Source organism: Bos indicus x Bos taurus, chromosome 1 (assembly GCF_003369695.1).
Source record: "Bos indicus x Bos taurus breed Angus x Brahman F1 hybrid chromosome 1, Bos_hybrid_MaternalHap_v2.0, whole genome shotgun sequence".
Lineage (NCBI taxonomy): Eukaryota > Metazoa > Chordata > Mammalia > Artiodactyla > Bovidae > Bos > Bos indicus x Bos taurus.
Window position 1 is genome coordinate 56,713,042 of NC_040076.1, and position 14,289 is coordinate 56,727,330.

Consider the following 14,289-nt stretch of genomic DNA (forward strand, 5'->3'; position numbering starts at 1 on the left):
TTTTTTTTTAAATTTCTGGTTGTACTGGGTCTTCGTTGCTGCACGTGGGCTTTCTCTAGTTGCGGTGTGCAGGCTTTTCCTTGTGATGGCTTTTCTAGAGCCTGTGGAACACAGGCTTTTCTAGAGCCTGTGGAACACAGGCTCTAGGGCTCACAGGCTTTAGTAGCTGGGGTGCGTGGGCTTAACTGCCTTGTGGCATGGGGAATCTTCCCAGACCAGGAATTGACCCCGCGTCCTCTGCATTGGCAGGTAGATTCTTAATCACTGGACCACCTGAGAAGCCTAATAGCAGTTTGATTTGACTTCCCAACAGCAACAAACCAAACTTTCTCCTCCACAAGCAGATTTTATGAATGGAATCTCTACACTTGGCTTCTTTGAAAAATGTGCCTACCACCAGTTGTAGCAAGAACAAAGTTTGGAATAACATTTCCCAAATCCTGGGTGGAGGCATGATCCTGAAGATATATATTTAAATTTTTATTAATTCTTCAGGTACTTATTTAGGACCTACCATACTGGAGGTGTATATGGTATAATCGCTAATCGTAGACTTGTTTTCAAATTTATGCTCTGCCTCTTACTAGCTATGAGGTTTTCCACAAAGTACTGAATTCACTCTTTACTCATCTGTAAATTGGAAATAATAGTACCTACCTTATATGATTACTATGAAGATTACATAAGTTTATAACTGTACAGCATTTGTTATATAACAGCATACAGAAGCAGTACAATATCTCTTCACTGTTAAGATTATTTTAAAAAATCATGTGCTGCCTATTGTAAATATAATCATGAACAAAATGAACACCAAAAGTTTTATTTAAGGTTAAGTTACATGGTTAAGTCTTTCTATGGTTAAATCCTTTAGAAAGGATTAAATCCTTTCTATTTGCTATTTTAAATCACTGAGGGCTTCCAGGATGAATGAAATGCAATGACACTTCACTGAGTGAATGACAAAAATCAACACTTGGTTCAAGAGCAACATTTTAAATACTTTTTAATAGCATTTAATTTTCATAAAGTGAATCAAACCATTTTTTTTTCTAAGAGTAATATACAAACTATCCAGGTAGCACAAGCTTATTTTCTGGTTCTAAAACTAAAACTTACTCTAAGATATTCTGGGGTGTTTTAGATATTTTAAATAATAGATATTTTAAATCCAGGAAATTTTGCAGAATGAAACAGTTGCAAAGTCCAAACTTCTTTCAGTGTGGCACCAAGAAGATCCACATAGGATTCAGCTCAAAGTTGCTCCCTCTTGAGGTAGGGAAACGTGCTTCAAAAACAGGAGGCATCTCATGACAGCAGGGCTCTTACATGTGTCAGTCTTCTAAACAGCCTTGTCAAACATTTCTAAAAGAAATGGAAATGAAGGAAAACAATCCAAGGCAAAAGAGCTCTGGAATCTTTCAACACTGACCCACAACCCAGAATAGGATGTCCTAGAGCGTCAGTTTTATTCCCACAAGAAATATCTGGTCATTATTAATGACACCAAGGAAGGAAGCTGAGCAAGTGAATGTGAATCACTTGTCATCATAAGGGTTGGTAGCATGATTTAAACTGGGAGTATGAATCCAAGAAACCCCTGGGGTCTGTTGAACTGGGTGCAGAAGTTTATGGACTAGTGGACACGACTGAAGCAACTTAGCAGCAGCAGCAGGAGGAGGGTTTACCATTGTGGGAATAACTGACTGGAGTCATTATCACTCATTGAATTTTGGCTCTGGCTATTACTATCTGGTGGCTCAGATGCTTAAGAATCTGCCTGCAATGCAAGAGACCAAGGTTCTATCCTTGAGTTGAGAAGATCCCCCAGCTGAAGGGAATGGCAACCTATTCCAGTCTTCTTGCCTGGAGAATTCCATGGACAGAGGAGCCTGGCATGCTACAGTTGCAAAGAGCTGGACACGACTAAGCAACTAACACTTTCACTTTCACATTTCCTAACACTATGGATTTCTGAGTGTAAAGTGTGGTACAAAAGACAACAGACAACTTTCAAGTAATTTATATTTGAATAATTCTTGATGGTTTTACAGTCATATTTTTCATAATGAGTAACAAAGCCACATAAAACAAGAGGGGTAAATAAGACCATCTCTGCTGCTGCTGCTGCTGCTGAGTCACTTCAGTTGTGTCCGACTCTGTTCGACCCCATAGACAGCAGCCCACCAGGCTCCACCGTCCCTGGGATTCTCCAGGCAAGAACGCTGGAGTGGCTTGCCATTTCCTTCTCCAATGCATGAAAGTGAAAATGAAGTCACTCAGTCGTGTTCTACCCTCAGCAACCCCATGGACTGCAGCCCACCAGGCTCCTCCATCCATGGGATTTTCCAGGCAAGAGTACTGGAGTGGGGTGCCATTGCCTTCTCTGAAGACCATCTCTATTCTCCCTTTTCTTAATTATATCATTTAGATTTATCTTTTCTGGCCTTGTTTACACTAAACATGTTATATGCACAGTATGGAATTCAGCTTTTACATTTTATGTTGAACTACTCAACCATAGTAGTATGACACTCCTTGTACTACGGATGTTCTGTAGTGAAATTATACATTTTTTCACTGTTGAACACTTTGGCTACTTAAAATTTTTTGTCACTAGAAATAGTAGTGTATTAGACATTTTGCACATTTGTCTACTTGTATACCTTGTATTACTTTCTTTGGATTGATTTTCAGAAGAGAAATCATTGAGGCAAACTGTGTGAGTATTTTTATGACTTTTGTTGACAAATTGCTTATCTACTAGCTAAATATGAGAAAATAAGTATCATTCTATTTTCATTTATTTCAAAGAAAATAATTCTACCATTTAATAAAAACAGTTCTTTAAAAAATGTTAATACTTTGTTGTTGTTTAGTGTTGCTTTTTTTATTTTCTCCACATTTTGGGCATTGTCTTTTCCCTGAATTGGCTGTTTATAAGTTTGCCTGTTGGTATCATAGTGTTTTCCTCATCATTTTGTACACATTTTCCCCAGGTAAAGATATTCATTGTGTTGCAAATAATTCTTTCAAACACTTTTTACATGGTGTATTGTTAGCCTTCAAGTCTATTTTAAAATATGATCTTTGTCATAGGAAGTGGTATTAAACAGTTAATGTTTTTTAAATGGAGATAAAAAAATTTATCTGGAGGTCATATAAAGCACTTATAAACACAAATATTTCCCCAGACACGACATTTTGTACTGCCAACAGCCAGGTTGGTCTACTCATCGTTTCCTAAAAGTCTTGGTCTCTTGCGTCTTCTGTTCTAAGCATCAGCTTCTTTTCTCTACAGAGACTTTGCTATGCTTAGTAGCTATCTGTTTCTTGAATTCATTTAACTTCAGTTGACACTGTCCACTGTGTTTCTTGTATTGTCATTTAACTGCCTTCCGTGTGGTATGTTTTGCTTCCTTAACTAGAACATAAATTTTTGAACATGAAGTCATAGCTTATTGTCTGCTTATATCTTCCACATTACATGGCTACCTGTAAAACAACCTACCAAACTGGGAGCAGCTAGTGTTGCATGTGAGATTAAATGGCAGAATATAGAGAGGGAACCATGAAGCTATAGTTTCCAGAAATTCAGATAAAGGAATCTTATTTTGAATTAATTTTCCAAATTAGAATTTAGAATTAGTGCCAGTAGAAGAATCTTCTGGCTAGTAGAAGGTGGTATAAGCATATTATCACACAAAGGCAAATAAACTGGCTTCCATCTACATCTCCAGGAACAGATATGCTCCCACTCATGTTGGGAAAATGGAACCAGCTCACCAGACTTCCGTTTAGGCTTATTCGAGGCGTTCCCATAGATGCTCTTATCCATCATGATCTTAGCAGTTGATTTCGTAGGCTCTTGATTCTAAAAATGGAGATAGGAGTTAAAGTTAGTAAGATTTATAAAACAGAGCTGGTGTCAAATCTGGTCTGTAGGTCAGGGGGACCTACAGCTGGGACTCCTGGCAGTGGCAGCACTGTGTGGGGGTCAAAATGCTCTGTAAGGAGCCACTTAATGTTGTGACAGGTTTTTAATGATGTAAAGGTAAAGCTACCGTTCTGGGCTGGTGGTAATCAGGGAAAACTTTGAGAGGAGAGGGAAGGGAGTTGGCTCAGAAACACAACCAAGATTTAACATGAGGGAGAACAAGCATTTATTAAATAACAGAATTTGTTGATCTTCTCTGTATGTCTAACTAGCTGATGTTTCTACCATTTATTGGACTCTCACTTTCAAACTGCTTCCTCTATGTTAACAACTCTTATGCAAATCATTTTCTTTTTAATTAAGTAAAAGCAGCAATTTGGGACATTATGTACTGGGAGAGCATTAGCTTTCCTGGCTCCTCCCTTCATTCCCCCAAACACGCTATTAAGATAAATCCTACAAGCTTGGCAGGCTACCAAGGCTAAGGAGAAAGATGGCTTAATCAGTAAGCTGGAAGGAGCCATCTTATATTTTAAGTGTCTTCCTCATAATTTTTTGTTTGTTTGTTTATTAACTGTAATTTCTCTTTGTTCTTTCCTAGTCTTCAGCAGAAACTATGTTTGGGAGAATTAGAGGAGGTGACTATATTCATGGTTTTTTTTTTTAAGAAAGTTAATATGGGAAGAGCAAAAGACATTTGGAGAAGCAGTTTACAATGTTAAGAAGAAGTGTCAAATACTTTGTCGTATACCTCCCATTTCTTTAATCTCCATAGCAGCACCATATGAATGTGACTTATTATTTTATCTGTTTTATAGACAGGGAAAATGATGCTAAGGCAGGTTGAGAAATTTGTTCAAGGTCACATGGCTAATTGTGATGGAATCAGGAAGCAAACCAGAGACTTCCATGCTACACCCCCACACTCTCAATCCCTGTGCTATTGGGTCAGCAGTTTGAGGCACCAACTAGGGAGGGTTTGAGGGAAAGCTTCCCCAGGAAGACTCTGAAACTCAAGGATAAACTGAAATTCCTGCTTTTATGCAGAATGAGAACTTATGTATTAAAGAAGAGTGTTGGGCTCTTCAAGACCTGAGAACTTGAACACATTTGAGTTAAACATGGACATTAGGAAAACACCTTCAATGTCCCTCGTGGGACCTTTAATAAGCTTTCATTCAACATATACTCGTGAGGCAAGTTTCGGGGGAGAAGGAGAATGTGTTTTGAGTTTGATGCCTTCTGTTAATAGAGTAAGTGGACTGAATTGATGTAAAACATCTTTAACAACCAAATATACAATTGTCTGATGTATTCCTTTGTAGCAGATATTTCTCATATTCTGGGTATTATAATTAGCATCTCCTGGGACAATACTACCAGCTTGGAAAAGACAAGAAATAAAAATGAATTCTCTACCTCACTTGGAACTCCCTAAAATCCAGTCTACAGTTAGGCTGATGGAGATCTAGTGAGGTTCAGATAGGCTGATGGAGATCTAGTGAGGTTCAGATAGGCTGATGGAGATCTAGTGAGGTTCAGATAGGCTGATGGAGATCTAGTGAGGTACAGTTGTCTCTAGGTATTTGCAGGGGCCTGGCTCCAGGACAGCACTCCCTCTTCCCATGAATACCAAAATCAAGGGATGCTCAAGTCCCTTATATAGAATGACATAGTACAGTCAGGGCCCAGGAGCCACATGTTCTGTGTTCTAGGATACGAAGAACTGACTGTATTTTCATTGTATTTCTCAGTTTACCTGAGTATGTGTCTCTTCTTGAGAGAGATTTTCACGTGTTCCACTTTCACCTGCTTCAAATTGAGTACGTGTCTCCTCTGGAAAGGGATATTCACATCTTCTGGATTCAGCTCCTTCAGAAAAGACTGCATTAATTCAAACACTGAAACAAACAACCATATTAACTAGTCCAACTATCCAATTCAACCAAGTTCAAGTCACTGTGATCTGGAATTGGTGGCAATTTCAGTTGGTAGGAAATGGGGTCACTTTAAAAAAAGAGATTAAAAGTCTTTTATTATAAAGATTGTGTAACAAATGTGCAGAAAGTTTGGAAAGTACAGAGACGAAATCATTTACTGTCCCACCATCCCCAAAGTACTTTTATATTAATATGTACTAAGCATGCCAGGCCCATTGGTAAGCAGTGGGGATACATAAGAAAGCAAATGAGTGATGATCCGTGCTCTCTTGGAGAAGACGGATCAGCAAATATACGAACAAAAAAATACATGATGGGAAAATAGGACTGTGTGCATAATGGGCTATGGGAGCACATGGAAAGTGCAGTTCTGTGAATTTGGGATGTATCAGTGATGCTGAGATTTAAGGAATAAGAAGTTAACTCCCTGGAATGGGGAGATGTGGGGGCAAGCACTTTTAGAGGGTTCTAGGCAGAAGGAAGGGGAAAAAATGTGCAAAGGTTCAGGAATGAGAGACCACGAGGTCTCTTATATTATGTGAACCATTAGCCGTTTGGTATGGCCACATTTTAGATTGTGGGGAGGGAAGGTGGCTGAAGAATGAGCAGATGATGAAGTTTCCCATACTATGTCCTATTTCTGCTTAATGTGAAGATCGGTGGGGACCCATGGAATGACAGTATTGTGTTCACATGGATTCAAAGGTTTATAACTGTAACACAATAAAGATAAAATTTGTTTAAAATTAGCAAGAGAGTGTTGTATCAGTGCTACTTTTACTTCACATGTATCATTGGTCTTTTCCAAGGTTCTACCTGGGAAATTAATTGTTTAATGCTTATTAAGCATTCAATTGTGTTAATTTAATTAACCATTCATTGATCATTAGACGTTTTGATAACTTCTGATTTCTATTCTTATAAATAATGCTTAATTACCTTAATTACTTTTTAATTACTTTTTTTATTGGAGGATAATTGTTTTACAGAATTTTGTTGTTTTCTGTCAAACCTCAACATGAATCAGCCATAGGTATACATATATACCCTCCCTTTTGAAGCCCCCACCCATCTCCCTCTCCATCCCACCCCTCTAGGTTGATACAGAACCCCTGTTTGAGTTTCCTTAGCCATACAGCAAATTCCCATTGGCTATCTATTTTACATATAGTAATGTAAGTTTCCATGTTACTCTTTCCATACATCTCACCTTCTCCTCCTCTCTCCCCATGTCCATAAATCTATTATCTATGTTTCTCCATTGCTGCCCAGTAAATAAATTTCTTCAGTACCATTTTTCTAGATTACGTATATATGCCTTAGAATATGATATTTATCTTTCTCTTTCTGACTTACTTCATTCTGTATAATAAGTTCTAGGTTCATCAATCTCATTAAAACTGACTGAAATGTATTCCTTTTTATGGCTGGGTAATATTTCATTGTGTATATGTACCACAACTTCTTTATCCCTTCATCTGTCGATGGGCATATGTAGGTTGCTCCCATGTTCTAGCTATTGCAAATAGTGCTGCAATGAACAATGAGATACATGGGTATTTTTCAATTGTGATTTCCTCAGAGTATATGCCTAGGAGTGAGATGCTGGGTCATATGGTGGTTTTATTCCTAGTTTTTTTAGGAATCTCCATACCGTCTTCCATAGTGGCTGTATCTATTTACATTACTACCAACAGTGCAAGAGTATTCCTTTTTCTCCACACCCTCTCCAGCATTTATTGAGTGTAGACTTTTTGATGATGGCCATTCTGACTGGTGTGAGGTGACACCTCATTGTAGTTTTGATTTGCATTTCTCTAATAATGAACAACATTGAGCATCTTTTCATGTGTTTGTTTGTAAGCCATCTGTGTATATTCTTTGGAGAAATGTCTGTTTAGGTTTTTTTCCCACTTTTTGACTGAGTTGTTTGTTTTTCTGGTATTGAGTCATATGAGCTGCTTGGATATACTGGAAATTAATCCTTTGTCAGTTGTTTCATTTGCTATTATTTTCTCCTATTCTGAGGGTAAAAACAACTATTTCTGCTTTATTGACTATGCCAAAGCCTTTGACTGTGTGGATCACAATAAACTGTGGAAAATTCTGAAAGAGATGGGAATACCAGACCACCTGATCTGTCTCTTGAGAAATTTGTACGCAGGTCAGGAAGCAACAGTTAGAACTGGACATGGAACAACAGACTGGTTCCACATAGGAAAAGGAGTACATCAAGGCTGTATATTGTCACCCTTTTTATTTAACTTACATGCAGAGTACATCATGAGAAACACTGGACTGGAAAAAACACAAACTGGAATAAAGATTGCCGGGAGAAATATCAATAACCTCAGATATGCAGATGACAACACCCTTATGGCAGAAAGTGAAGAGGAACTCAAAAGCCTCTTGATGAAAAGTGAAAGTGGAGTGAAAAAGTGGGCTTAAAGCTCAACATTCAGAAAACGAAGATCATGGCACCTGGTTCCATCACTTCTTGGGAAATAGATGGGGAAACAGTGGAAACAGTGTCAGACTTTATTTTTCTGGGCTCCAAAATCACTACAGATGGTGACCGCAGCCATGAAATTAAAAGACGCTTACTCCTTGGAAGGAAAGTTATGACCAACCTAGATAGCATATTCAAAACCAGAGACATTACTTTGCCAACAAAGGTCCGTCTAGTCAAGGCTATGGTTTTTCCTGTGGTCATGTATGGATGTGAGAGTTGGACTGTGAAGAAGGCTGAGCGCCGAGGAATTGATGCTTTTGAACTGTGGTGTTGGAGAAGACTCTTGAGAGTCCCTTGGACTGCAAGGAGATCCAACCAGTCCATTCTGAAGATCAGCCCTGGGATTTCTTTGGAAGGAATGATGCTAAAGCTGAAACTCCAGTACTTTGACCACCTCATGTGAAGAGTTGACTCATTGGAAAAGACTCTGATGCTGGAAGGGATTGGGGGCAGGAGGAGAAGAGGACGACAGAGGATGAGATGGCTGGATGGCATCGCTGACTCGATGGACGTGAGTCTGAGTGAACTCCGGGAGTTGGTGATGGACAAGGAGGCCTGGCGTGCTGTGATTCATGGGGTTGCAAAGAGTCGAACACGACTGAGCGACTGATCTGATCTGATTCTGAGGGTGTCTTTTCACCTTGCTTATAGTTTCCTTTGCTGGGCAAAAGCTTTTAAGTTTAATCAGGTCCCACTTGTTTACTTTTGTTTTTATTTCCGTTGCTCTAGGAGGTGGATCATAGAGGATCCTGCTTTGACTTATGTCATCATGTGTTCTGTCTATGTTTTCCTCTAAGAGTTTTATAATTTCTTGTCTTACATTTAGGTCTTTAATCCATTTTGAGTTTATCTTTGTGTATGGTGTTAGGAAGTGTTCTAATTTCATTCTTTCACATGTAGCTGTCCAGTTTTCCCAGCACCATTTATTGAAGAGGCTGTCTTTGCCCCATTGTATATTCTTGCCTCCTTGGTCAAAAATAAGGTACCCATAGATGCATGGGTTTATTTCCGAGCTTTCTGTCTTGTTCCATTGGTCTATATTTCTGTTTTTGTGCCAGTACGATACTGTCTTGATGACTGTAGCTTTGTAGTATAATCTGAAGTCAGGAAGGTTGATTCCTTCAACTCCATTCTTCTTTCTCAAGACTGCTTTGGTTATTCAGGGTCTGTTATGTTTCCATATGAATTGTCAAATTTTTATTCTAGTTCTGTGAAAAAAGTTATTGGTAATTTGGTAGGGATCACATTGAATCTGTAGATTGCATTTGGTAGTAGAGTAATTTTCAAAATATTTATTCTTCCTACCCAGGACCATGGAATATCTCTCCATCTGTTTACGTCATCTTTGATTTCTTTCATTAGTGTCTTGTAATTTTCTGTGTACAGTTCTTTTGTCTCCTTAGGTGAGTGTATTCCTAGGTATTTAATTCTTTTCATTGCAATGGTAGATGGGATTGATTCCTTAATTGCTTTTTCTGATTTTTCATTGTTAGTATATTGAAATGCAAGTGATTTCTGTGTATTGATTTTGTATCCTGCAACTTTGCTAAATTCACTGATTAGCTCTAGTAATTTTCTGAGACTATATTTAGGGTTTTCTATGTCATGTCATGGCATCCGGTCCCACCACTTCATGGGAAATAGATGGGGAAACAGTGGAAACAGTGTCAGACTTTATTTTTCTGGGCTCCAAAATCACTACAGATGGTGACCGCAGCCATGAAATTAAAAGATGCTTACTCTTTGGAAGGAAAGTTATGACCAACCTAGATAGCATATTCAAAAGCAGAGACATTACTTTGCCAACAAAGGTTCGTCTAGTCAAGGCTATGGCTATGGTTTTTCCTGTGGTCATGTATGGATGTGAGAGTTGGACTGTGAAGAAGGCTGAGCGCCGAGGAATTGATGCTTTTGAACTGTGGTGTTGGAGAAGACTCTTGAGAGTCCCTTGGACTGCAAGGAGATCCAACCAGTCCATTCTGAAGGAGATCAGCCCTGGGATTTCTTTGGAAGGAATGATGCTAAAGCTGAAACTCCGGTACTTTGGCCACCTCATGTGAAGAGTTGACTCATTGGAAAAGACTCTGATGCTGGGAGGGATTGGGGGCAGGAGGAGAAGGGGACGACAGAGGATGAGATGGCTGGATGGCATCACTGACTCGATGGACGTGAGTCTGAGTGAACTCCGGGAGTTGGTGATGGACAGGGAGGCCTGGTGCGCTGCGATTCATGGGGTCGCAAAGAGTCGGACACGACTGAGTGACTGATCTGACCTGATCTGATCTGATGTCATGTCATCTGCAAACAGTGGGAGCTTTACTTCTTCTTTTCTGATCTGGATTCCTTTTATTTCTTTTTCTTCTCTGATTGCTGTAGCTAGGACTTCCAGAACTGTGTTGAATAATGGTGGTGAAAGTGGACACCCTTGTCTTGTTCTTGATCTTAGGGGAATGCTTTCAATTTTTGACCATTGAGAATAATGTTTGCTCTGGGCTTATCATATATGGCCTTTACTATGTTGAGGTAGGTTCCTTCTATGCCCATTTTTTGAAGAGTTTGAATCATAAATGGATGCTGAATTTTGTCAAGGGCCTTTTCTGTATGTATAAGATTTTCATATGGTTTTTATCTTTCAATTTGTTAATATGGTGTATCACATTGGTTGATTTGCATATATTGAAGAATCCTTGCATCCCTGGAATAAATACAACTTGATCATGTTGTATGAGCGTTTTGATGTATTGCTGAATTCTGTTTGCTAAAATTTTGTTGAGGATTTTTGCATCTGTGTTCATCAGTGATATTGGCCTATAGTTTTCTTTTTTGTGTTGTCTTTGTCTGGTTTTGGTATCAGGGTGATGGTGGCCTTGTAGAATGAGTTTGGAAGTGTTCCTTCCTCTGCAGTTTTTTGAAAGAGTTTTAGAAGGATAGGCATTAGCTCTTCTCTAAATGTTTGATAGAATTCTCCTGTGAAGCCATCTGGTCTTGGGCTTTTATCTTTTGGGAGATTTTTGATCACAGCTTCAATTTCAGTGCTAGTAATTGGGTTGTTCATAATTTCTATTTCTTCCTGGTTCAGTCTTGGAAGATAGAACTTTTCTGAGAATCTGTTCATTTCTTCCAGGTTATCCATTATATTGCCATATAGTTGTTCATAATAGTCTCTTATAATCCTTTGTATTTCTGCATTGTCTGTTGTAACCTCTCCTTTTTCATTTCTGACTTTGTTGATTTGACTCTTCTCTGTTTGTTTCTTGATGATTCTGGCTAATGGTTTGTCAATTTCATTTATCTTCTCAGAGAACCAGCTTTAGTTTTTTTAATCTTTACTATTGTATGGACATTTGATAACTTCTAATTTTTACTTTTACAAATAATGCTTAATTACCTTAATTATTTTTTTGCTTTATTTATTTACAATAAATGTCTAGAAATTATATTATTAATTTATTTTTATTGAGATATAATTGACATATTTAGAAATTACATTATTTAAGCAAGGGATAGAAATACTTTTAGGGCTTTTGGAATCTTGTGATAAACTTATTTGATCAGTTTATATTGGTGTCAAGATAAGAATGTATATCAGAAAAACTACATTTTTAAAAGTTTTAGAATTTATTTTTAATTGGAGGATAATTGTTTTACAATGTTGTGTTGGTTTCTGCATTGAATAACATGAATCAGGCATAAGTATATATAATCCCCCTTTCTCTTAAACTTCTCTCCAATCACTACATTTTTTGAGCTTTAGTCATTATAATTCTTTAAAAATCTCATGAATGAAATAGGCTAATATTTAATTTGTTTCTTTAAATATTAGTAGTGTTGAATTTTGTCTACATTTTTTTTCAATAAAACTTTTCTTCCATGAACTGTCCCTTGTTGATCTCTTGATTGGTAATATTCTTATCAATGCAGAATTTTAAAATTAATTTCTGTATTTCTAAATTTAGAACAATGTCTCCTTCAGAGAAATGAAAAATATTAAAGAATATTTATTCCGTAATTCAAATATAACTCAATTTTTAAAACTATCTCAAATTTATTTTCCAAATTTTAATCACTAGCTTATAGCAGTTATTAAATAATCATTTATATTATGATTCAGTTTCATTCATGCAAAATTTGTACAGAGAATAGGCTTATAATAAGGTTATTTATTCAGTTCTATGATTTATATCTCTGTTATTCAGACAACACAACAGCATTTTCATTATTACTGCTATATAAAATATTTTAACTTTTGGAAAGAACTAGAAATTTCCTCATCAATCTTTTCTTCATATTATTTTTATATACTTATAATGTTTATAATATATGATACCTATTATAATTATGTATTTATTTTATAGATTAAATATAGAATAATTTCTAACTATAACTTATATATTCTCAGTCATAATTCACACATTGAATATCAAATATGGCAGTTAAAAGATTCCTCAATACTTTAGGCAGAGTGCATACAAGTTTCCAAATACTACAGGACTATTTCATAAAAGAAAAATAAGTTCCCAATTATTCAAAGAATTCTAACTTACATACCTGATGTTGTTGGATCAGCTGGTTTATGTGAAGCTATATACTTTCTAGTGTTCCACCTGAATCTTTTTGAATAAATCGAAGTTTGAACAATTGTTACCTTTGTGAAATCTTCAGTGCCTTGTATCTGAAAATCGACAGATTACAAGCTAATTTCTAAGTAAAAATCTAACAATTAAATGTTCTCTAGTAAGCTACTATCTCAGACCCTCTCTAAATATCTGGGCCTGAAAATTTACATTGTAAATAGATATTGAAGTGAAGTGAAGTGAAAGTCGCTCAGCTCTGTCTGACTCTTTGCGACCCCGTGGACTGTACAGTCCATGGAATTCTCCAGGCCAGAATACTGGTGTGGTAGCTTTTCCCTTCTCCGGGAGATCTTCCCAACTCAGGGATTGAACCCAGGTGTCCCGCATTTCAGGTGGATTCTTTACCATCTGAGCCACCAGGGAAGCCCAAATAGACATTAGATATAGCCAAATACTTGGGTATGTTAGCTTTGTGAAAGTCAATATTCTATATGCTTTCACTGATTTTAAATTATTTTGTCCATTTTTATTACAAATGAGAAAAATAGTGAAGACTTAGTCATCCATGACTCTTTAAAATATCACCCAGAGTATTTTTCTATGTGGCATAAAGAAAGTCTGAATGTCAATGGATTTCAAGACATCTTCCAATCCAAACCCACAGTGAGGAGAGCTTTATGCTCAGGACAGTAGACAGAGTTGGGCAGGTTTGGGTTGCCTAAAGAATCTCTTTCTTGGTTATCTAAATTCCCAATCCAGCATCCCTAACTAAGCTCTATTATCACATATTCAGGAATAGAGGTAGGAAGCACCATAGTTAAGAATAATGTTTCACTTCCTCTCACTGGCTGTCAGATTAGTAGTATCCATGTGGAAATTTTTCTTATGACCATTTCTCAGCTCAGGATTCCTCATACCTCCAATATATTTTTCTTGTGTCCCGTATTTACCTTTTAAGCACTTCTATCATAACTGGACATGGAACAACAGACTGGTTCCAAATAGGAAAAGGAGTACATCAAGGCTGTATATTGTCACCCTGCTTATTTAACTTATATGCAGAGTACATCATGAGAAACACTGGGCTGGAAGAAGCACATGCTGGAATGACCCCAGATATGCAGATGACACCACTGTTATGGCAGAAAGTGAAGAAGAACTAAAAAGCCTCTTGATGAAAGTGAAAGAGGAGAGTGAAAAAGTTGGCTTAAAGCTCAATATTCAGAAAATGAAGATCACGGCATCCGGTCCTATCACGTCGTGGCAAATAGATGGGGAAACAGTGGATACAGTGGCTGACTTTATTTTTATGGGCTCCAAAATCAC

At 37.4% G+C, this 14,289-nt stretch overlaps 1 protein-coding gene across 1 annotated transcript in view; it reads right to left on the reverse strand.

The window, feature by feature from the left end:
* Positions 1–3,619: 3,619 nt before the first annotated feature.
* The window catches only part of SLC9C1 (solute carrier family 9 member C1), a gene marked incomplete at its 5' end in the record, with an annotated part of 104,709 nt that continues 94,039 nt past the window's right edge, over positions 3,620–14,289 (reverse strand). Inside the window, 3 exons of the mRNA XM_027550609.1 lie at positions 3,620–3,874; positions 5,697–5,809; positions 12,938–13,061. Of these exons, the coding sequence (XP_027406410.1) occupies positions 3,620–3,874; positions 5,697–5,809; positions 12,938–13,061 (492 nt within the window). The remainder of the gene's footprint in view (positions 3,875–5,696; positions 5,810–12,937; positions 13,062–14,289) is intronic.